Raw genomic sequence first — 25,228 nt, forward strand, 5'->3', positions numbered from 1 at the left:
TCCAGGCTGAGCTATAAATGAGATACTGATCCCATCAATATCAGAGCAACAATTCAAGAGTTCAGCCTATGTAACTGATGCTACAATACAGACCCTCCTTCTTTAATGGCAAAAGATTTTTTTTTTCTCCAGCAAAAATCCTCACAGCATCCTGAAATAGACAGGTTTTTGTAATATTGCTAAGTCAAGACTGTTTCCAAGGTATACTGTTCAAGGGATTTGTTGTTGTTGTTGTTGATTTGTTTTGTTTTAAAAGTTTTTCGAATTCTTGTGGCTTCATTTGCGATGTTGGACCTGTGAAGGATAATAGACTGGAAGAGTGTCACTGCAGACAGACAACTCCCGAGTTCCAAGCTGCAAGTCGGTCTGCAGTCTGTTGGAATCACCCTTCGGCTCTGTGCAGTTTCTCAGCTGCAATTCCTTGGTGAAGCAGAATTCAATCTGACCAATTGTTTGTGCTTTTCACCCTAGAAACATGAGGAACAAGATCAGCTTATTGTGGAGAAGACAATAAACCACTTCTTCAGATACACTGCCTGCTATTGAATACAGTAGTGCTTGTTTGTACAGTTACCTCTTGAAAAATGTGAAGGGGACAGGTATTACAGGTATCCGCTTCAAACAGCTTATAGCGCATACTTTTCTTTAAGGAGCAAGCAAACAAGAAAACACATTCCATCACCATAATTCAGTAACAGTTTGGGGAATCTGCTTAACTAGTAAGCCTCATTATGAAATGCTGCAACAGATTATCATAGAATCATAGAATGGCTCAGGTTGGCAGGGACCTTAAAGATCATCTAGTTCCAACCCCCCTGCATGGGCAGGATGCCACCCACTAGGATCAGGTTGCCAGGACTTATCCAACCTGGTCTTGAACACCTCCAGGGACAGGGCATTATCTTAGCATTTACCAAATTTGTCTAGTACACAGAAGCTGTTCATCTTAGAGAGGAGCTCTGTTTGAATTCTGTGAATATTAAAGGATACTTCTGACCCAAAATTCATCTTTCCTCAATTTTTTCAGAAAAATGGGAATTGAAGCAAAGAAAGTTCACCAAAAAAAGAGAAAACTTGTTTTTTTAATAGTTTTTTACTGAAAAGAACACAGAAGTAGGCTGCCAAAATTAGCAGAAATGTAATTTCTGGACTTCAGAACAGACTAGAGAAAAAATATTGACTGGAAAGAAGGAAGGAAGGCATGAAAATCTTTCATATAGGAAAGGAGATTATAAGAAAAGTCCTAGAGAATGCACACGTATAATAAAGAGCATATGGAAAAAAAAAAAACTAATTTTGAAACCACTATGAACACAAGATAAAAAATAAAAAATGTACTCTTTTAAAAATTTATTTTAGTTTGGGCTTTTTGTTTTAAGAAGCCTAAGAACACTGCAATGGAGGGGATAATATGTTTTAAGCGTCAGAGTCTCCATATATGGCCCTTCAGGCATTGGTAACATTGGGTCTCTAGAAACGGCTACCTTGGGTAGCCTGGGTGTCCTCTGTCCTTTCTACTACCCATTAGCTTCAGCTGTTAATCACAGGAGATCCAAGCTGTAAATTACTGTCACATAACATGAGCAGTATCCCTATTGTACTAAAAACAATGGCAGAACTACGGTGAACAGAGATAGAAACTGGGGGTTGTGTTAGCTCTGTATTTCTTCAACATCAAGAGGTGGGTCAGGGTTCAAACCACATTCAACTCATTATTTTTGCTGCTTAGAGCAAGTTAAAAATACATTTTAAAATAATTTTATCCTTGAATTCTTTTTCATGTGAAGTGACATCTGAGTACAAAAACCTCAGAGCACTACTAAAGCAAATGAGCTGACAACACAAGAGCTATTAAACTCCAACAGCAACTGCATCTTGGCAAGTTTTCGTAAAATTGCCGTCTGTGTATGGGCTCCTTTCAGCTCATTCTGTTGGTTCTAGTAATTTGCTATATAGCAATTAAGCTTTAGCAGGAGCAGAAAGACTCAACTACAGTTCACTTCTAGCATGATGGTTACAGCATTCATGCAAGAGATTAGGGTTCAATTCTTTTAAGGCAAATAGGGCTCTTAAAACCCAGAGCTCCTATTTTATGGTACCTATCCTAACAGCAAAGCTGTTACATAAAGAATGGATAGTTCCTCCATTAACAATATTTCTGTGTTAAGAACAGGCTACAGCTCAACATAAGCTTAAATTCGTGGTGTTAGCATGTAGGCAATGTTTTTGTGAACTCAATTCTAAGAATTGAGCAATATCTGATCTCTAAGGAGCTGCACCCAAAAGGAACACCCAGACCGTGCTGCAGATTTTTCACTATTTTGTTTTTTTTCAAAGAAAGTGTTTATTTGTTTGAAAGTGGTTAAAGCGTGTGTTGTTTTTACCTCTTCTGGAGGAAGACATTGGATCTTTGGTGTTACACCATAAAATTTTGTAAGAACTTCTTTTATGGCAGTCATCTGAAAAATGAAAAAGCTTGTATAATTTATTAAGTCACTAGCACATCTTCCAACAGGTCTCACATTTCTAATTTTGCAAAAAGTTTTAGAAAAGCACAACTTAAAAAAAAGCAATTAAAACAATAAGATCATTTACTCTCTAGAATTAATTAACTTATGCTGAAAGAAGAACACGTGATTTTGTTTCACATAAAAGATTGCTTCTTACCTGGTATATGTACTGCTGGCTTTATCCCAGCCTTCTGGAGATAACTGAAACAAAGATAGAATACATTTTCATGGTTCCTATATGCAAATATAGCTTCATAACCATACGGTAAATGAATAATCTTAATGAGAACCTGGCAAGCATTACAATGAGAGGGAGCAAAAGAAACTTCTCCTTCATACTCCGCCAGGCCAAGGGAAGGTTCCTTTTCCGAAAGGCCACTGCCCACCCAACTTAGCAGGGTCAGCACAAACCCTCTCCCCTGCCTAGTTGAAGGAGCTGGAAGAGTTGAGTCTTCAGAGACAGCTAGGGGAAAGGACTATGATACTGTCATTTGCTGGATCTTCATATTGCTCTGTTGAGTGCCAGGCAGGGCATATATTTTAACTGTCTCCTTTCCCCTGCCCCAAGCCATACCCCTGTGCTCTGACCCTTGTGAGGGAACTGAGGCAGATTTGTGAGGGCACTTGACACACCCTCGTGTTCTAACGCAGGGAGGGCTTGCTGGGACAGCAGGCGCACAGCACACAGAGAGAGGCATGTGCCACAAGGATCAACATCGGTCAGGAAGATACTTTCCAAAATTACTTTGAAAGGATGTTTTTAATAGAAAGGTCGTTCACATACAGAAACAAGGTAACTCTCAGTATCTTGTAGCTTATATACCCCTTCCTTTAGATTCACTCCTGAGAACAACTTGAGTGTGGACTTCTAAAAAGACTCAGGACCCAACACGGTTCTCAGTATACAAGTCCCAGCTTCTTCAGTAATAACTGGGGAAGGTTCAGCATCTCTCAGGATTTAATCCGTAAGTGCTAATAATGCTCAGCCCTTCCAAGATCAAGTTCTGCACTGGAGAAATTTAATCCAATTGTCTAAAGGTCTACCTGTTTATGAAAGTCATTTGACACTGCGTATGAGCAGGCCAATAAAAGAGATGATGTTCTGTCATTCTTACAAGAGCCTGTATGACATCCTCTTTTTAATAACTTCTCATTTGGAAAGTTTTAATCACTCTAACACTACTTTTTCTCATAAAGTATAAATGAAGCACAATGAGAACATTAGCAGTTTTTTACTCTTTTCAGTGAAGATTAAAATTAATTATGTTCATTTTTACAATGCAGAATATGCTATGAGCAATTAGCCTCAAGATGTTTCAGTCTCTATTATTTTTCATTACACACGCTGATACAGAGTCACATAATCGGTCACTGTGCCATCTGTAAGATGTTTTAATCACACCATCACCGCTACTTAGGCAATTGACTTACCAGACATTATTAATTTTAACACTACATATGACATGCTCTTAAGCACTGTGTCTAGAAAAATATGATTAAGTTTTACAAGACACCTGCAAAAACAGGAGTGGGATGGAAGAAAGACATTTTCTTGTGCGTATGAATGAGACTGTTAAGAGACTGCTTGGGCAAGACACTGACAGAACATGAACTGTTTTTTTTTTTTTAATTTTATTTTTTTAAATATACATTTCTAGATACAAAAGGACAACTTTTCTCCTCTCTCAGATACTGTCTTTTTACACCACCACACACAAAAAAATATTGGTCAACAAATCTGAGTCGAACCCTTTCCCACCCACACCAAGCATTTATCAGGAAAGGACTCTGCACTTTTGACATTCATTGGCAGCCACGTGTGTATATACAGCGCTTGGACACATTGCCCTTGGGGACATCCTCTCTTTGCTGTTAGCTCTCAGCCCCCTTCCCAGGATGTTCTGCACAATTTGCCTGCAGCTTGTCCTTCCCTCTGAGCAGAACACTGCTTTTTCTAAACATGGTTGAGTGTTAGGCATCAGTATGACTCAGAGGTCTGAGAGCTTCAATGCTTGGTTTAGAAGTCTACAGGTTACCGTAGCTTTTGGTAGTGAGATATAGCCGATACAGCTTCTCAAAATGTTCTGGCTTACATTGTCTAAAAGGTTTCTGTGAAGCACGCTGCTGCCTTAACAGACTCTGAAGGGACCAGATACATTCTTCTCAAAGTAGACAACATCTCCTCTGAATTCCAGTACCAGAAATAATTTACGCTAAGACTGATTTCCCCTCTGCCGTGAGATGATTATACTCATTTCTTAAGTTAGATTTTAAACTTTTAGAAACTATTTGAAGTAAGAGCAGACCATAGAGTTCACTAACATACCCATTAAGGTCAACATGCTGGTAGAGCTCCAGGGTTTTACCAAAGTATTTCTCTGAGAATTGAGGACCTCAAGTGTGGCTGCACAAGTCCCATGTTTCTCCCATTCATGTTTCCTATAGGAAGTAAGCAAAATTCAAGTTTCAGATAACGTTATTTGCAGATATCAAGAACCTTGGTAATCTTAAATCTAAAGTCAAGAATCTTAAAGGGTTTATGTAAGAAGTATGATATTGCACACAAAAAATACTGCTCATGCACAAAAAACAAAGAACAAAACCATCACTCCTACCATTTGAATTACAGCATGGAATAGAATGCAAAAGAAAACAATTCCTGTAATTTGAAGGAAGACAAACTCAAACAGGACAAAAAATCTTAAATTCAAAATACGTTTGTATCAATTCTTAAGTTTATTGAAAGACTAACCAGTAAATTTTTAGTAAGACCACCAGTTTTTGTTTATTTTGTTTTTCCAGTTTCATGAGCCACTTGTATTAAATAAGCGTCAGTTCAGCAGATGTGCACAAATATTTACCATCTAATCACAAATCCCTAGCACTACCAGAGCATTCCCTGACCTTATGATGTCTTAGTACCTCATGGAATGGCAGAGAAGCACAAGGACAATTTTTTTTTCACTTGAAGATCTGCCTTTGAATTCCATTCATAATAATTAGATTCTTCTTAAGGAATGAAAACACTTTGACTAGTTAGCTTTGCATCTAGAGAAATTTGTATGCTACTTCTAAACAGAGAACGAATAAATAACTTGTAGTGTCAAGAGATTTGAGGCAGGAGAGAAGATTTTAAACTCTAAGTTCCCAGATTCAGCCTAGTTGAGTGTTCTCATCTTGGTTGTAACACTCGACTGCACATTAAGTGAATTGCCTTACGACCTGCAGAAGTTCACTTCCACATGGGTCAAAGAGCAGGTTTCCCAAAAGGGACTTGAAATTACTGTGATGACAGAAGAGACTATTTTTTTTAAAAGAAATTGGAAGCTATTTCAGGTAAACTTGGCAAGAGATATTGGCTGAGCTAGCTGGTTTGGACCAGAGAGGCAGACACAGGCAAATCCAAATAGCTACTGTACAGCAGCATAAGCTTGGAGGCAAGATTTGCATGTAGGATGCCATTTTTCTCAGAAAAATATGTATTATGCATGTGTGTAAACCTTATGGTGTTACAACTGGTCTTTACAGTCTGTCAGTGGCATGTGAATTTAAATGTCCTGCTGTTTCCAGAAAGAAGGCAGAAATAGAGGGCCAAAGATCTGATGGTGCTCAAGAAGTATATCTTGCTAACATGAAGCTGCTGTTGGAATGGTTTGGTCCAGTTTGCACTGGTCACAGGGGCCAGGCCATGGGGCTGTGGGGATGCTTAATAGAAAGGCACAGAGCTACCCACAGACAGTGCCCGTGCTGTCATCAGCTGCAGCAAGCCAAGGACACACTGGGACAAAGTTTTGGAATCAGTCTTTTGAGTGTTCCAGACCAGAGAGAGAGTTTAGAGTCCCTATAAAACAATTACAGCAACTTTAAGATAACATTTCTTTTCACATTGTTACTTGATTTTTTGCAGCACAGCAATGTGGAAAACAAAGTGACGCAGATATAGCGTAATTCTGACCGCTCGAGCACAGGCATACAAAATTTCACCTTCACCTCTTCCACTTAAATACAAACTGAAGCAGGTAGGAAATGAAGGAGTTGTCGGTAACAGGGAATAATAAACAGTTTGCTTAGAAATTGAAAGAATACGTCTCAGTGCTATTCACCTGAGACATTATCCTTCATGTAGGCTGCAACTGACAAGGTCATTTTACTTGAGCCTTAACTCATATGCAGAACATAGTCCTCTTGTATTCACGAAGACCAGCCCCCCTTCTGTAACTCTTATAATTATAAGCTAGGCAGTAACACAGGAGTGTATATGTTACAAGAACTTCGTGACATTTTTTCCTCCTCATAGGACACAAGTACTTGGCAAGCACACAGGAGTGAAGGTTTGCAGCGTTAGATGGGTGCCACTACATAATTTGTCCTTCTCCATAATTTTCTTGATAATGCTCTAAGAATAATGCTACACTTGCATACCTGGAAGCTAAATCCTACAAATGACATCTTAAGGGGCTGCAGAAATGCAAAGGAATGAAATAGTAGAACTCATTTGTGTGGAAAAAATGCTAAACCTCAGAAGAGATTTTTCTGCTTCTTATTTATGTACAACAAGGACAGAGTTTCCCCAAGCTCAAAGTCATGGAGATATGTAGACAAAGTTGAAGCACATCAGGATCCAAGGACTGTAGAAAACAACCCAGCTTGAAAACTGGTTCCTTGGGATAGGGAACAAAGGTCTGCAAGTGCTGCCCACAAAATATTTAAGATGAATGTGTAACAGTTTACAACCAATTTCAGTTAGTAAATTTTGAGATCCAAAGCACCCATACCCCTCTATCCTGTTATAAGCAATTCAACCCTGTCCAGTTCAAATTCTTGGGTGGCAATTGCCACAGTTCACAAGATGAACACAGATGAGCAATTATCTTTACAGAGGCACCCACAACCATTTTCAATACCCATGAAGAACCCTTATCTCCTCCTTTAAGCCAGAACTACAGTTAGAGATACACACATGAAGAAACATACTATGAAATTACAGCCGTCATGGAAAAAACCCTGATATGATACACTGAGATATCCAACATCCATTTTGCTTGTCACTGCTTATGTTCTTTATTTAACTGAGGTGCCTTCAGTGTACAACAATGAAAATCAATCAGATTTACTTTCAGATTCTCTTTCTGCCATATTGGTCCCTCCTTTTTTTTTTTTTTTTTTGGGGGGGGTGGGTTGTTTAACACTAGAGATAAACACTGTTTTAAAAAAACTTGAAGTAAATATTTTAACTGAATTAAGATGTACAACAGGACTTTATTAGCTTTCAACTAGCTTAAAAACTTAAAAGCTTGCATTTACAAAGTCTGCAATTAGAACTGCCAGTTACAGTGCACTTGTCACCCTACTGAAAGGAAGTGAATTACTCTGTCAATCAAAATATTGGTTATGGTGTTCTAATCTAACTTTTCTATCACTTTTATACTAGTGACGTTTCCAGGTATTGAAATAAGTTCTGTTTGCTAGCCTTGAACTGAAACGAAAAGACTTTGTATCTGTTTATACCTACTGTCTACCAAAGTATCTCTGTTAGTAATAAAAGGACTGGTATGCACTTGTTTTCATGAACAGGTAGGTGTTCAGGGCATGGGAGGTGCTAGATTTAGGACACATTTTCTTGTTCTTATTCCAGGAACAGTTTAATTGGCATAAACTTGTGATAACCACTGAAAGAGGCAGTCATGCTCTCCTTGGAATAGTGCAAAGAGAAAGAGAGATTACCACTTTTGACATTTACAAGTTCAGACTGCCATAAGACACTTGTAGACCAGTTTAGGACATGGAGGACACAGATCTTCTGTAGAACAAGGACAAGACTAAATTAACACCCATTCCCTCAAAGTTTCTTCCTTAGTGACACAGGGAGGAAATAGTGCTCCATCCAAAGGAAAGCCCCAGAGGCACTTAAAGCTGAGACAGCTAGAGGCAGCAGCATTAAAGCTATACACTCTACATCTTATCTGATGTTACTTGCTTTCACAGTAGATCTGGAAGAGCAGATTACATTGAGTGCATTATTATAAAACTAAAATCACAGGCAATTCAAACTGAAGCCTGTGCAAACTCATATAATACTCACACTGCTCTTCAGTCCAAAGTGTCTCGACGATTTAGAAGTAAAGAGAAACATAGTGAAGAGGAAAACTGGTTGTCAGGAGAGGTATAAATCTTTCCTATACGCCACGCAGGTTGATCACTAAACAAATTCCCATTCGATCGATTTAGGCTGCTAGGAAAGTAAAGAGGAAAGTCTGCAGGGAAATGGCTAGGACCACACAATGAATCCTATTTGCCCATTCCTTCCTCTGTGTGAAAGTCCAAAAGGAAAGGTCTCTCAAAGCCAGCAACACAGTGAAGGCAGTTAGGACGAGGCCTGAGAGCTGCTCTTGCAGCAGGTTTTGACATCCCTAGAGCACAACTGCTATGCAGATTTAAATGTGTTAGCAGCAGCTGCTTCTCCTCCCTGGGGACAAAGAGAACAAACAGATTCTCTCTCTCTCTTTCACCAAGTTCCACTTCTCCGAAATTGCTGCCATAGCCCCTTCTTCAACAGTATGCATTTTGCAGGTGCTATAGCAAGAAAACTTTAAGAAAAAAAAAAAAAAAGAATGTGTGAAGATGTATCACTTTCAGTGTCTTCCTGGATGCTGCTTAACATCCTCATTCTCATGCATAACATCTTACCTGAAGAATTACTAATTCAGATTGGCTTTTTTTGTAAAATAATATCCAAAATACTTTTTAATGTTGTTTGTACTCACCAGAAATGGGTACGATTCAAAGATGAATGAATTACATCTGGCCAATAGCGTCTCATGTCTGGCATAAGATCCTAAAAATAACACAATTTATCAATAAAAACTTACCTGCAGCTGAAAAACTATTTCATACACAATCTACATGTATTGATAAATTTTCTAAAACTGAAGCCTTGTCTTTCAATAGCCCCAAAAGAAACATTTACTTGCAGAAAATAAGAGAGGTCCTTTTCCCCATTATTCTGAAAATGCTGTTGGTGGTGCTGACAGGTAGGTGTGACTATCCGAATATATTAATACTGACACCTGCCTTGAAGTAAAATTTTCCTTTTACTGTCCCTGCAGAAATTGTTCAATCATGGAGCTTTTCACAGCTGTAGACTCAAGTTTCCCATCCCCGATAACATGCGGGGGTGGAACCTCATGGCCTCCAGAGCCCCCCTCCAACCTCAACCATTCTGTGCAATTCTGCAAATTAAACATGGATATTTTTAATAAATAAACTTTCTTTTTTTTAAAAAAAAAAAAAGAAAAAGAGAGGACTATTGCCACTGGAGAAGACACATAGAAACTCTGTCTTATTTTCTGTGTTCTGGTTTTCCGTGGAAAATAGAACAGCGAACACAAAATGATTGTACATTTTTTCACAGGTACTTGTTACCACTGGAGAGCTGTGCCTATGTTCTCTAGACTTTTGGTAAGGAAGAAGTAGCTGAACAAGACAAATCACATGTCTGCAAAACGGAGTATGAATAGCCACTAATGAACACAAGCACTGCAATTTCAATTCATACCAGAAGCACCTAATGCATTTTTTGACTCCTTAAAAGAACATACCTCTCAGCAAACTACATTAACAGCAATATATTATGAGCTACAGATTTTGCACATAGGAAGTGCAAAAGTAATGCCACTCAGCTCTGCTTGGTATGACTTTTTTTGGTTTCTTGTTTTAAAATAAATACCTTAATCTCTGTGACATTGAAATGCCATGTCCTATTACATTCTTCACTTTTGTCAGGCCTAGAAAAGCAAAACAGAAGTGAAAAAAAGATGTTTTCCAAGTCACTAACAGTAAGAACAAACATATTACTAACCTGAATCTTAAATATGCAAGGTTATAGCTATAATTTGATTTAAATATGCAAGTAATCCATCAGCATCTACAGTGTTTTATAAGTAAAAAAATACTAATCATTATATAAGTTATAGCTAAAACTTTTCCCATGTAGAAGCTCTGAGGCCTTTCAATCCATCACCCTCTGTAAACGGTGCATAGGGGGAGTAATGATATGGAAGAGTCTTGCACATCATGTCACTGATGACACTGACCTTCCCAACCACTGCACCAAGTGACGATTCTGCAAGTACCACCAGAAAGTCACTGGAAATCTATATATAATGCTGTTCACCTTTCCAGGACATACAGCTTACCAACCTCCTGTCCTGAATTTTCCCTATGTTTGTCATGAAAACTTTCAAATTGCTGCTATGGACAATAATTCCAGGTAGTTTATTCCTTTGAAACAAATTCGTTTTTCATGTACTTTTACAATATTGTGCTGAGTTAAGGTACTTAAAGGCACAGGCAGTCATGAGACATTAACAAATCCTGTGTACTCAGAAAGAAAAAGAAAGAGGGGAAACCATACTTCCCTTTCTGTTTGAGAACATCAGTGATGTTATAAAGAGTAGTATAAACAAAATGCTCATGTGACAAGAAGATTTTAGTAGCTCAGTGAATCACGGGATATACAAGAGTGCACAATAGTTTTATATCAAAACATAGATTTTGGATTTCCAGAAAAACAAAGGCTTTTGTTTGAAGCAATTATAAGATTAAACAGATAGATTGAGCACTTCAAAGACATCACTAAACATCCCTATATGAAACTTAAATTTCAACGTTTCCAGGTTGAAATAAAAACAATCTACAGTCATACCACAGTCCATGAATTGTCCAGTACTCCGGCGGGTCTTGACAATCATTAGCATTCTGCTGTGGAAAACAAAAATATAGAATATTTGTTATGTGTGTCCAGGGATGATGTTTTATAGGGAAAATAAAAGCTCATTCACTGGTGGCCCAAAGCACTAGTAAGACATGAGAGTTTTTGCTTGCCCAGACCAGTTCAAGTGAACTCCAGTTACTTGAACCTGTTATGAATTGTGTTGCTTAGCTGACACCAGCAAGCACTAAAGTTTTGAAGCGGATTAAGTGAACACCAGGGAGGGATCCTGATTGGGCAGTTATGAAAAGAAGACAAAGGACAGGTTCTGAGCTAATAGGAAGTAGTCTGATCCGTGCTAAATGAATAGAGCTAATTCTACATTTATCTTATATTCTAGGTGGCAGTTCTAAGTATTTTTCTCAACATTGGATCTTTTCAAGGAGTGCAGAACCATTAAAATAAAATTTAAAAAAAATCAAAATAAGCTATAATATTGGACAAGAACACTTAAGTGTCCAAGAGTACTTTTGGTCTTATATTAAAAATAGAAAAAAAAATACAAAGAGTAGATTAAAGTGTTTTGACTTGAGGGACGAGGAAAGGGAGAAAGAGGAGGAAAGAACATATACATTCCTACCAACTATACCCCCAGCCAAAACTTCAGATAATACAGGAGAAATAGCCTAAAAGTTAACTCTTTTTTAGAGCAGAATACATATTCCTCAACAGACAAACAAAAATTTCTACATTCAAACATCACAGAATAACATTACTGTATTTTCCTTGATTAACCTGCTTAGTAATTAAGGCTCTTTTTAGTAAACACTTTTCTCCATTAAATAACAGCCTCTTGAGAGTTTCCTTCCCCAAAATAATTGCTTTCCTTTTTAGCTTGCATCACATATCCTGCCTTATTTATGCTACAATGCCTTTTATGCGATGCTGGAACAAGAACAGTGTAGACAAGTGCAGAGAGACCTGTAATCTCACTAATTGCCTTCTGCATGCCACAAACCAGTGGCTGCAAAACTGCAGCATCTGCAAGACTTTCATGTTCTGTGCCCATTTCCTTCCTCTTCCCTCCTGCCACCAACAAATAGAAGCAATTAAACCCAGCAACAGCGTTTATTCCTGACAGGTTTTCAGCAAACACACTTTGGAAGCATCTAAACGATACTGCTCTTGTAACGACACAAGCTTTGTGGAGCTGAAAGACTGCAGCTATCCAGCCCAAAATACAGTAAATCAATAGCCAGTGGCTAATCACCCCCTGAAAAACAGCCTGCCAGATAATCAGCTTGTGCAACCAGGGTGGGAACAAGAACAGTGCAGTTGTGCTTCTTACCCAATCTTTTACCGCAGTTCCCATTCAAGCTAAAGGAAACCCCACAGCATTTTAAATTTAAGGCAGTTTACTCAATGAGGGTTTAGACTGAGACCCAGGACCCATTTTGGTTCCAATCTGAAACAATATATTCTGTAGTCAGAAGGAAAGCTAAATGGTCAAAATGTGATTAGACTGCCAACATCCTAAAGTCTCCCTAAAGATCAGATAGGACCCCGCACTGACTCTGAAAACCTCAGTGGCATGGCACTAAAAGTCACCAGCTTTTTTCGAGTGGGTAAAAGCCTCCTCAAGCCAGTTGGCACCTAAACACTCTGGGTAGAAGTGAACGAAGAACTAGTGTCCTTTTAGCTTTAGGTCTGTGGGACGCCAGGAATCAGCTCTACCCTATTGCAGCATTAACCCAGTTAGCTATTTTTTCCACACATTTCATGATATTGTTGGTGTTATCCTGCAGGCTGGCAGCACCATACAGTCAGTGCCACCTGTGACACAGAAGGTCACACACAGCATTTTGGCCAGCTTCATTCACCTTCCTTTCCAGTTCTAGCCATGGTATTTTTCCAACGTTTCCTTTAAACCAATATTGTAAAATAAGCAAACATCATCCTGAGAAGCTGGGTATCCCTGCTACTTCTGCAAAACACTTCGTGTTAGCCTTCCTGCTTACCATATACTGACTGCTGAGGGACTGTTTCAAACTCAGGCAGCTGCCAACTTGAAATGTAGTTACAAACATGTATTTACAAGCAGGCACTGGACCTCAGAAACGCTTCCAGATCAGGTTAATTGGAAAAAGGAACATTGTCTTCTCCTGTTTTAAAATAATTCGACAACCAGACCCACCCTAGCTAACTATGTGGCCGGTAACACTGAGACAAGCACCAGTGGGCCTCTGCAGCACCGCCATGCTGAGGGGAAGCGATGGAGCCAAGATGGCCGACACGGAAGGGCCACTGAAAACTGTCAATGAAAGGACTGAATTTAGAAGATTGTTTTAAAAAAAAAAGATTGGGAGGAGGGAAACAAAACATATTTACTTTTCGTAGGACGTTTTTCTCTAGCATGAGATAACACACAAAATCCTTTTGTGTGTTTATCCTTACAGCATGTAGCAGAGACCCGCACAAACAACTATACCAGACATTATTCACATAGAAGTTGGAGGTGTAGATTAAGAGTTATCTTTGGAGTTACACTGGTATTTAGGAAAACGTTTTCTCTTCTGTTCCAAAATAGCATGTCTAGTGCTTGACTCACTTCAGAGGTAGTTTTATATACAAGCATACACAGAGATAAAGGAATCATTTTACCTGAGAAAGTTTTTGATCTAATGCTTGATCATAACACTGAACTGCCATCCCCTTACTCCCTTTAATTCTTTCTATATTATGCAACTATTTTTTTATCAGAAAAAAAGAAAAAAAAAAGAAGAAAACAGTGGTTTTATTCTTCCTTTAAGTCTTCGCTACACAACTATTTCCAGAGACTGGAATTAGGAAAATCTTTTATCTCATGAAAAAATTAATCTGCTGCTTAACACTACATTCAAACTTGAATTCAGGTGGCTCTGTTCACCAGCTTATTCTGTTGTCCTTTCTTTGATTCTTTCATTTAATCAGCACATATATATAGTAAAAAGATCACAACAGGGTTTAGTACCCATTTCTTCATAATCCTTCCCATTCTCACCACAGCAGGAACTGAATAGCATACACACTTGCATCAGATTTGCCCCATTTCACAAGGGAACACCCAGAAAAGATCTTCTCTTTTTACAGTCTCCAAGAAACAAAAGCTGTAATCATAACATTTCTCTAAGTTCTTGAATTAAAGATCTTCATAACTCCATAATAGCTGAGGAAAAAGTCCCTCTGGCTGCCCTCGACTTGCTCCTACTTCCACCTAACAGGATTCACACTCATTTGAGACTGAAAAGTCTAAGTTTGAACTTACCACAGTTTTTTTCTAAAACATGTACTTTCCAGTTTAATTGTGCAGATCACACTCGGTATTAAAAAACACACCAGTTGAACACAATTGCATACAGCTTACAGCACAGGAAGAGCCGAGAGATGTACAGTTTCAAGTTTCTAGCATGCTGAAATGTGTCCACTAAATTTTAAAAAAAGGCCTTTCAGGACTCTGAAAACCTTAAACGCTTTTTGATGCACACAGATATACAAACAAAAGAGGAGTTAAGATGCAGGTCATCCACACACCTATCAAGAATACAGTATGAAGTGAAGTCCCCAGTCTGTAACCAGGTTCCTTTACACAGGAAGCATAAACTACTAAGTACTTGCACAAAGTCGTGTAACAAAGCTTTTTGTAAACATTAAGTGATATAATGCATTATGCAGTTTCCTTCACCCAGATACTGTTTTTTCCTTTTGATATCATGTCAACAGTTTTAAACTGAAGAATGATATTAAAAATATTTCCTCACTGAAATAAAATAGCAATCATACATAAATACACTGAAGATGCTGAAGAACCTATATACTTTTTTTAAGGAAAAAAAAAAGAAACAGCAGAATTTGGGAACCCCTCTAAGTTAATACATAGCTTAACAAAAAGAAAGCTGTTAGAAGAGTAGAATTGGAACTCCATTTCTTCGTATGACTCAGGGAAGTGAAACTGGGCAAAAAGTCACTTCACACGATTTTAATTTCATTTTTTCTTCCCTCCTTTGGGATGCTTCTGTCAGAAAATCAGAAGGAATTAACATAATGTGTAAGAAAGCCTACATTTTCTGAAGCTTAATATCCTCAATTATTCACTGCAATTTCACTGTAAGTAAATACAGGTTATTTGCCAATTTACCAACAGCAGTACCCTAGAATTAAGAGTAGCAGCCCACACATAGTGCCCGAACTGATTGTTTTTCTCACTCTTCGTGACTCTGCATCTCAGTCACTTACGCAGAGGGTTTGAACTTCTACTGACTCTGAATGCCCACTCAAGCCAGGTGCTACATATTCCAGAAGACCAACACCTCTGCCTGAAGTTAGTTACAGTGATGTTTGTTAAGCAAAAGAAAAAAAGAAAAAAAATCAGACACAAAGTGCATCAGGTCTCCCTCTGACCCACCTCAAAAAAAGAGCAAACAAACATAAACCAGAGCAATGGCCACTCCTTGGTCTCAGTTAAACGCAGAGCTTTCATATTGTTATCTCCCCTATACGTTTAACTAATGTAAAGCACATCCTTTTCTCCACAGAAGTTTCTGGCATTATATAAGTTTTGCTGCTACTGCTTTTATATGTAGTTCCAGAAATAGGAATGAGAAATTAAAAAGTACCTAGAGCATTAAAAAAAAAGACGCTACTATTGTAATAAATAAACCTAAATGTCCCAGAAGTGGGACCTTTTGGGCTCCAAAACCATTTGACTGAGACTAAAGCTTCTGTATTACCCTCTGAGTACTTAACCCTTGTGTCAGTAAATCTGATCACATCTTCCACTTTGAAGTACAGCATATTTTAATTCAACTATATAAGAAGAGGCATTCAAAGATTTCCTGCATTAAAAAAATATTCTACTTACCAGATGGTAATAGGTATTTAATAGCAAAAGGTGCATAAAATTACAATTCTTATTTATGTTCTTGAAAGACATATATTGGGAGGTCAGGTTCATTTTTCATTCCCACCCCCAAACACAGAAATGCTCCAAGACACCCACAGCTTTACAGCACTCTCTTTTTCCAGACCAAATCCGTATTTGATGCGTTATCATTAAAACTTTGAAGCCAACATTATAAAACCAAACCTTGTTGTGCAGCAGACAGTTTAAATACTAATCTGCTGTCTTCAGTCAAACGAGGCATGCAAGTCTGCTTACAGAGTCTGGTAAAAGTCTAGGACTAATAAGAGATGAAAAAACATGTAACAATTAAGACAGAGTACAGTATGTCCCACATTGACTATCATAGTTGTAGCATGCCATGATTCTCTCGTTTACAGCTACACTAGAGAAAAACTCAGAAAGTTACAAAAGTTGCACCAAGATCAGTCAAACCTTTTATAAAGATATAGGTGTGTAAACGAGACTAATGCTTAAGGGGCTTTATTTACTCTCTTTTCAAACATTTATTGTGCAAGGCTCCCTTTGACAGGATAAAAGAGAATGAAACACAAAAATCTCACCTTACATACAGTCACTGGCCAATGATGAGCAAGATAAAGCTTCTTCCAGGTATGAGGGTGGCTGTCACTGGAGGAAGAAAATATATATTTTTTTCTCAAGTATTTTAAAAAGAACAACACCTCCACTTAGCAGCACAATGTCTACTATATATATATATATATATATATGTATATATATATGTATATGTAGGATAACACATTGCCTTTATATAGCTGGCTGGTTCTGTTTACAGCTTCTATTGCAATAGAACTCCCAACTGCGCAGGACCAAACTATAACAGATCACATAGAAACAGCATATTTAGAAACCTGCTAATACCCCCTCATTGTTAAACAAATTCCATGTCTGGCATCCTATCTCCATATGCTTCCTATTTCTTAAGATATGAAAAAAAATGTGGTGTTCTGTTTATATTTAGGAAGGTGCCTACCGGCAAGCTTTAACAACAACAACAACAGATATTTTCTTAGGATATTAAGAATCTTCTAATTCTGCTTGATGTATGCATTAGCTAAAAAGAAAGTATACAGCATTCTTGGAACTGTAAGTACTCTTCTGAAATGAAAGATTACAGACAAGCACAAACAATGCAACTGACACTACAGGAGATATAATTTGATCTGGCAAGTGTCACCAACCTTTCAGACAAAAAAATTTGAACAAAAAATCAGAATAAAAAAAGTAACAACCATAAACCTCAGAAATGCTTAATTCATTATTTTACAGACAAACACTGCATTTTTAAATGCTTAACATAAATTAACTAATTTTCAAGTATTAAAAAAATTATGAAACTGTGACACAGCCTATAAGACCATACCTAAGAAATAAAGAAGGAATTTCCCATATTTTACAAAAGCACTTGTGCTTCAAAGCCTTTTAGGATAAAGAGATCTATAATTCACAGAGGCATAAGTACTATCTTATTCCTACACAAGAAAAAAAAAGTTTACAAATTTTGTTTAAAAAGTGATGTGTGATTTGTTTAAAGTGACACTTTAAAAAGCATCTTCAACACTTCTACAGAAGCATCTTCATTTTCCAACAATTCCAAGCAGACATTCTGGATAAACTGGAAGTGGATAAAAACCTGTTGCTTCAGACACTACAACAGATGCATTAAAACAGATGCTATAAAGCAACCACATTAAGTAACTAAATTAAACAACAGGTGAAAAAAAAAATAGCAAAACTGCGACTTGTTCAAACTGACAGCATTATGTGCAGAAGTGTCAAAATAATTATTCTCTGGAAGCCAGTAGCCATGTCTCCTTGTTTGTGCCTGCTGGAGTTTGTATTAAAAAAAAAAGTTGCATGGGAAAGCTATTTCTCAACTTGAAGGAGTAGGGATATTCTCATGTTACATCAGTCCTTTTTTTTTTTTTCCTTCTGGTTTTGCTAGTTTGTAATGGTCATGTTTATTCTTAAATATTCACATGCATATGTGTTTTCTAAATAATTTAGCCAAATAGGTCTAGAACAAATCAGGCATAGTCACAATGAAAGCTATTAATGCTTCTAACTGTTTTTTTACTGTGGAAACTGTTTTTGCTGTGGAAACCTGAATACAAGAATTCCCTAATATTGTAGAGCACTTAATTTCCTTGCTTAGAAAAATACTATCTTTCACCTGTATTTGAAATGGTAGGTGAATTTCCACAATGATGAGCATGCCAAAACAAGTTCTCCTAAAATGAGAAATTAGCCTTTTTTGGCTAATGATAGATCAGAAAATTGATTTAGGTTATTAAAAAATGTAAGTTTTAGAAACTTAAGCTTAGTACTAGAAAGGCTTTCCAAGGAAAGCCATTTTAAACACATCAGGAATGTCTCCCTTTGTTTTCAACACAAGTTACCCGGGCGCCATGCAGTTCAGCACTGTGCCTCTATTCAGAGCTGCCACTGTTGCCACCATGGCCAAGCCATAGCTCAAGTCCTGTGATTTTGAGAAACCTCAGGACAGTGTCTAAGTCACCAACAAGTCAACATCTGAGCCCAGATTTTGCCAAGTGCAGCAACATCGAAAAGGCTGCACACCTAGCCCCAGCTGGGATGCTGTATGAAAAAGAATTTAAAATTAATGGAACTGAGAAAACAGCATGCAAAAAGAAAAAAGAAAAAAGTCCAACCAAACAAGCAGAAGTATACAGTTGGTGCAATTCATCCCATAGGAGTGATTGCAGTTTTTACTGGTCCCAGAATTAGTTCTCTTTTTTGTCACCATTACATTGCAAGTTTAAACAACTTATCTAAAGCAAAACCGTGAAGCCTTTAAGTTTAGCAATTGTAATTTAAGTTTCCCTCTTTTTTCACTTTTTCTTAATAAAGCTCTCCTTCTAGGCATGCCCTCCACTCCCCCAGCTAACATATGTGAATCACTTTACCAGTCTTCTAAGAAAAGCGTAACACATCAAAAATAGCACATAGTAAAGCAAGAAAATTTACACTCATTAGAAGTTAAACTATAATGTTCTGCCTTTAAGAAGTAACTATTAGAGGTTTCTTTTTTTTAATCATGTCTTACCTCTCAAGGAATTTATCTGAAGTACACCAACAACATAACGCCATAGAAAAACAACCCAAAATCCAACAGTGCAGCTTAGCAGGCTTCATTTTGTTAATCAGATAGCTGTAAAAAAGTATTTAAAATAAATCTTTTACTTATCCAATGTTCTTAATTGCAAGTGTAGAAACACAGAAAAACAGAAGTATATCAGAAAAAGCAGGCAATATCAACTCTACATTTACAGCAATGATTAAAATGAGGATCTCTTTCAAGGCTATGCCTGCTTTTCCAGTTTTTATATTCTAACTTTCATAAACTAATGGGCGAGATCAGCTTTGAGGGTTTTTCTTTGGTTGATTTGGTTTTTGGTCTCAGAAGAACCCCTCTCTAATAAACAAAGATGCATACATTTTCCACGCAACTATACTTTAGGGTAATGTAAGACTATACTTGTGGTCAGCTCACGTGCTGGGAGTGACTCATTAAAGAAACTTTGAAGTTAACATTGAACATTCACGTTGGATTGACCAAGACTGACATTAGAAACCCACTGGAACTAAACTATGATGTCTAAGGATGAAATTGCCTCTAAATGCAAGTCAGCTACTAAACTGATGATTAAAAAAAAAAGTGCTGCTAAAAACAAATTGGTGCCAGTTCTTGTTATAAACCTGTAAGAGCCTCTACAAAAACAGGCACTTGACTGGTCTACCTATCACCTTGTGAACCCTGGAAATCAGGGGAAAAAAGCAAACAAACAGAAAACCACCTTAACTTTCACCAACAGGCAACTTTCACTCAGCACAAGTCTAAAAACCACAAATGCCTACTATACAAATACAGCACAGCATTTCAAATGCTGCCTCTTAGATGCCAGAAATAGGAGCACAAGTACATATTTACATGCAATTTTTAACGCCTTACCAAACCTACTTTCCGACTTCCTCATTTTGACAGCCCCACAGACTGCAGTACACGCAGATACCCTGTGTATAGCCTATGCCCCCTTCCAACACCACTCACTACACAACTGATACCCCTTTTTTCATGAAGGTTTTAAAATTAATCCTCTCTTATAATGGCCAAGAAAAGCCCATTTTGACAGCAGTAAAGACAGTGCTGATTCAGCCATAACAGCTAACTTCAGGAAATTCAGTGCAATTCTAATCCACAGCTGTTTATAAGCAAGAGTCCATTTCTCCACCATTATCATGCGGCTCTGGACCAAGTTATGAGCCTGACACCTGCAATTCTGCAAAACACCTGTGGCAGAGCTCATCTACACAGGAGATGGACTCCCAGCTTGCAAAATGTGTCAAAAATTCAATACTGGTGCGGGGTTGGGGCAATAATTGTCTAAGTTAACCAGATAGATTTATTACAATTTTTTGCCAAATTGTGAGGGAATTGCAGCCATTAAGCTATTTACTTCTTTCAAATGTTAACGTTTCTATAATTTGTGATGGATATACATATTATCAAGGTAAACAGCGTGGCCTACTTTAAGATACAATATCACTTAACAAACCTTACCTGACAACTTTTTCTAATCTAGTTTCAGAAACAGACAGAGAGAGAGAGATGCAGGATTTTCATTAATGAGATGAGAATGAGCACAAAAAAATCATGAAACTTACTGTGTGCTATGTCGTATACAAAAGTGATTAATAATGTAAAACTAAATTTTGATAAATAGCCAAAACAAAACCATTTCTGTCATATAAGATGTGTTATATTCACTTACTGTACACACACACACACAAAAAAAATCACAAGTAAGCAATTAACTGCAGGGTATTCAATTTCCTTAGGAGTTCTGCATTTAAAGTGAATTTGAGTCTCATCACATGAACAGCAGGAATTAATAAAGTGATATTGAGCTTTATAGGCCTGTTTATGATTTCACCTACTGTTATTTTCATTTCATAATCAAGCAAGCAAGACTAATCTTTCTGCATGATAAACCACCTAGCCAAGTTAAAACATTGAGACACATAAGGAGCCTTCACATAAGATTCTGCCCTGCCTCCAAAATCACATTTCTTCAGACAGCTCGAGGTACCAAGTAAAGACAATAATGTTACACAGCATCATCAGAAAGGCTACACTGTAGAAGGGTCTGGGAGAAAAAACAAACATCTTCAGGAAGTAGATTGTGAAAGAAAAATAAGCTAGCAAGCATTATGACACTTCTTTTGCAAACTGGTATGACTTCACAGGGCAGGCAGGCACAAAGAAATGGACTTTTTCCAGAGACAAAGTTGCAAAAAAGCATAAAGGCAATAATCTACTTTTTCATTTAAGTCCTTCATTTGGTCAAATAACAGCCTGATTGAGGGCTTCAGAAAATGCTGTTATCTGATCAATGGAATAATGTTTATTCTGCATATTGCTTTGCCCCCTGAAACTGGAGCATAAGGACAACACGGACAGCAAATAGTTCTAACAGCCTCTAAACTTTTATATAAGGACATTTTCCACTGATAAGCAATACATGCTGAGGTTTTAGTTTGGAAGACCCTAGTGGAAACTAGGAAGAAAACAGTGGAGCTATGGTGACATCATCATGACAGACTAGGCAATTTACTTGAGTTCATCTTTTATCAGTCTGTGAAACTGATGGTGGGAGGGGAAAAGTGTCAGTCTCACCTGAAAAGCACCCAAAGGACACAGGCCTGAGGAAATACACATTCAAATTAAAAATGTATTAACAACTAAGACGTATGAAGCGTGTTCATGTTTTAATGGAAATTTACTTTTGTTTAGTAAATTACAGTGGATTTCTAATTCCACACGTACAAGGGGGAAAAAAAAGATTGGTGTGTAATTAGCATAAGATATGTTAATAAGAGGAAACATGAATTTTTTTATTATGATAGTTATAAGAAGTCATAATATTCCAAAAGATTGTAATTACGAGAACCTACAACTTAAAAATGAAACATGCACAGAAGTACAAAGTCACTACTTGAAACTTTAGTCTATTGACTCATTTTCCCTATACATAAAAACCCAAGTAATAAGAACAGCTTCAGGATGATTCTTGGTTTACTGTGTCTGGATACCAATGCAGAGCACTACTGTGTGTGTTTGTAACTGTCAGGATGAGCCCACTTTCAGCTATACAAACATTGCTCAGTGCTGATGTCAAAATTACCTGCCCAGACTTAACAAGAACTTGGCAGAACTTGCTCTTGTAATAAATACCGACAGGATCTTTAACATGTTTACTGCTGTTCAAATTCTAATACAGCATGTTGAAGAGACTGTTGACATAGCACATGCTTCTTTTGGATGTCAGCAATTAGCTTTATTCTACTCCCTTACTTTCGTTTTGGCTTTTAACAACTAGCTTGACCAATAAAGGTCACGTAAAGTTTCCTGGTTTACATTTAGTTCAGGCATATAGACTCAGAGAACAGAAAAGAGGCTGCAGAAGAGCACTTAGGCATTTGTGAGAGGACTTACATCGCTAACAGCATAGTTCACAGGCTGCTTGATGTCGGCAGCAGTGGCTAGAGAGCACAGGGCAGCTCAAGCTACCTGGCAGCTAGCAGCGCAAAAAGGAGCACCCAGGTTTGGTGCCATCTCAAGCAGGGGAACACACGCTACCTCTGCCACAACAAGTTAGACAGCCATGTTACTAAACCGTGTGTCAGAAGCACTAATTTATTTCTAGCAATGCTCTCAGGTCTAGCAGTTTTTACATTACCTCTCCTGGCTACCCACTCTTTCCAAGTCTGACTGCTAAGTAACTAGAAAAGCACTTTAAAGATTTCCAAATGCAATACTCACGTCCACTGTCACTGCAGCTCTTTAGCAGAAATTTCTCACCACGTCTCTCACAAAGCAGAGCTGGGGCAGGAGGGGTTTTGGAAGGAGCCTAGGGCGAGCTCGGTGCTGCGCTCAGCAGCTCCGCTGACTTCCTGGGGAAGTCTCGAGCAAGGCTGCACGCGTGCTCTGCTCGCACATTAACCTGCAGCACACTGCTCCACTTTGGGCGCGGCGTTGGAACTTTTTTTCCTGTGGGGAAAAAAAAAATTAATAAATCACATTTTAATACGGAGACATTTCTGCAAAGGACGCAGCACAGCCAAGACCTCAGAGAGATGACTGCAAGTGACAAGAGGATACCAAAATTGACAAGTGTTCGTGTCCACCTCCTCCTCCTCCTGGCCCCGGAGGCTGAGGGCGGAGCGCACCCGGGCCGCCCGCCCCGGAGGACGCCGAGGCCGAGGCCATGCCTGGCCGGGCCGGGCCGTGCCGGGCCCGCCTCCCCGCCGGGGATCGCGCTTCCGCCCGCTATGGCCGGGAGTCGCCGCCTGGCCTCCAGGCGGCCGAGGCAGGGCGCTGCTGGGCCGGGGTGTCCCGGGGAGGGGTCCTCAGGCCGTGCGAGGCCGCTGCGTGCCCTAAGCGTGCTCAAGCCGCGGGTGAGGGGAGCTAAGGGACGCTGACACGTAGCTGTGCTTCCTCAAAATGCCGGGGGAGGCTGGAAACGCCGGCGGTCGGGTTTGGAAACAACGGGCCGCTTCCCAGGGAGAGGGAGCCCAAGGCAGCAGTCACAAGGATCCCAGACAAGACTGGGCTGGCTTCTTTGCTGTGGCAAACCACACAGCAAACACCTGTCTCTCTGGTGATGCGTGAATCGTAAATGCCATGTGTGATTGTTAATGCCTATTGTGTACTTTTGAGCTACGGGGGATATGTTGCAACCGTCCTCCGTGAATATGCTTGAGAAATATGTGGGCAGATCTACTTCCACTAGCAAAACAGCAGTTGTTTTGAACAAAATAATTACAGTCTTTGTGGTAAAGTCTTTGTTTAAAGTTGCATTATTATTCACTGGTAACATATTCTAGTTATGTTTACACAGTAACAAGGAGGATGAGGCAAAACTAATCTTTGCCTGCCTTTCTATGGAAATATGAAAATGTCATGCTGAATGGAGCCAGTGATCCATCTGCTGTTGTCCCTGACAGTGTCTGAGGTATCAGAAGCTTCAGAAATTTTGTTAAGAGTTAAAAATAATAAAGTTCTCCAGAGCCTTGTATTCATGATTGCTTCTTCTCCCCCTGTTGCTGAGGGCATCACCGCTCCATCTGGCACAGAAATCTTCGTCACTGCCCATGAGGAGTCAGCAGACAAAGCACTGGGTTATTCTCTCATCCTCAGACTTTATATTTGCAGAGGATGGATGAAATGAGTGAGCTGTGCTGCATGTACAGTACAGCTTGCGAGGTTTTGTGCACCAATGCTGATCCTGTTTTGAGGCACAAGAGGGATTTACACTCTGAGGCTGCAAACTAACACTTTGCATTTTGAGTAAACTAAGCCCAAAGACAAGTTTCCCCTTTAAGGTGGTTTTAAAGAGAGGTTCAAAGCTGATCTGAAATTATATAGGTATGTAAGTTATTAGAACAATGAAGCCATGCTTTTATGTCACGGTATCATTACAAAATAGTGTATGTTAAAGGAGGCTATTATTAAAGTAAGTGTTTTTGGCAAATATGAGAAAGGTAGACAAGGGAGAGCAACTTTGGATAGATATCACCCTAAGAATTTCCATTTAGTATTTATCTGTGTACTGGAAACAAGAAAATTGTTAATAAATCAAAAATCTTAAATCAATCGTTGTATCAGATGCAGATGCTGATACCTTTAATGAGAAAGAAAGCCAGGTTCTATTTTCAGTGTTTTCAACCTTTTTATATCATGAGTATATGACTACAAATTGGTGGAAGACTGAGGGTACGTCAAAACATTTGAAAAATTTCATCTAAATTTTTCATGAAAATATCATTTTCCTCAAAAAAATCCAAACAAACTTAATTGTATCTTATACTTGTAACGAATGATGAAATGTTTTGTTTGGAAAACAACAGCAGCAACAACAACAACAACAAAAAGAGTTTGGCATGATTCATCTTCTTTGAAGATCTTATATAAAACTCTTCAAAACAATACATTTTTTCTATCTTCCAGCAGTTTTCATTCAGATTGGG

At 38.4% G+C, this 25,228-nt stretch overlaps 1 protein-coding gene across 1 annotated transcript; it reads right to left on the minus strand.

Annotated features, from left to right (window-relative positions):
* Positions 1–171: 171 nt before the first annotated feature.
* On the minus strand, positions 172–23,657 carry RNASET2 (ribonuclease T2). The gene is given in 12 exon segments (XM_040551143.1): positions 172–459; positions 2,385–2,476; positions 2,683–2,711; positions 4,837–4,888; positions 4,891–4,949; positions 9,275–9,345; positions 10,237–10,294; positions 11,215–11,270; positions 16,720–16,786; positions 19,245–19,349; positions 23,022–23,249; positions 23,361–23,657. Coding segments are annotated over 10 exon segments (783 nt in total). The 5' UTR covers positions 19,334–19,349; positions 23,022–23,249; positions 23,361–23,657; the 3' UTR covers positions 172–249.
* Between the last annotated feature and the right edge of the window lie 1,571 nt (positions 23,658–25,228).

The sequence above is a fragment of the Cygnus olor genome, chromosome 3, assembly GCF_009769625.2.
Source record: "Cygnus olor isolate bCygOlo1 chromosome 3, bCygOlo1.pri.v2, whole genome shotgun sequence".
NCBI lineage: Eukaryota > Metazoa > Chordata > Aves > Anseriformes > Anatidae > Cygnus > Cygnus olor.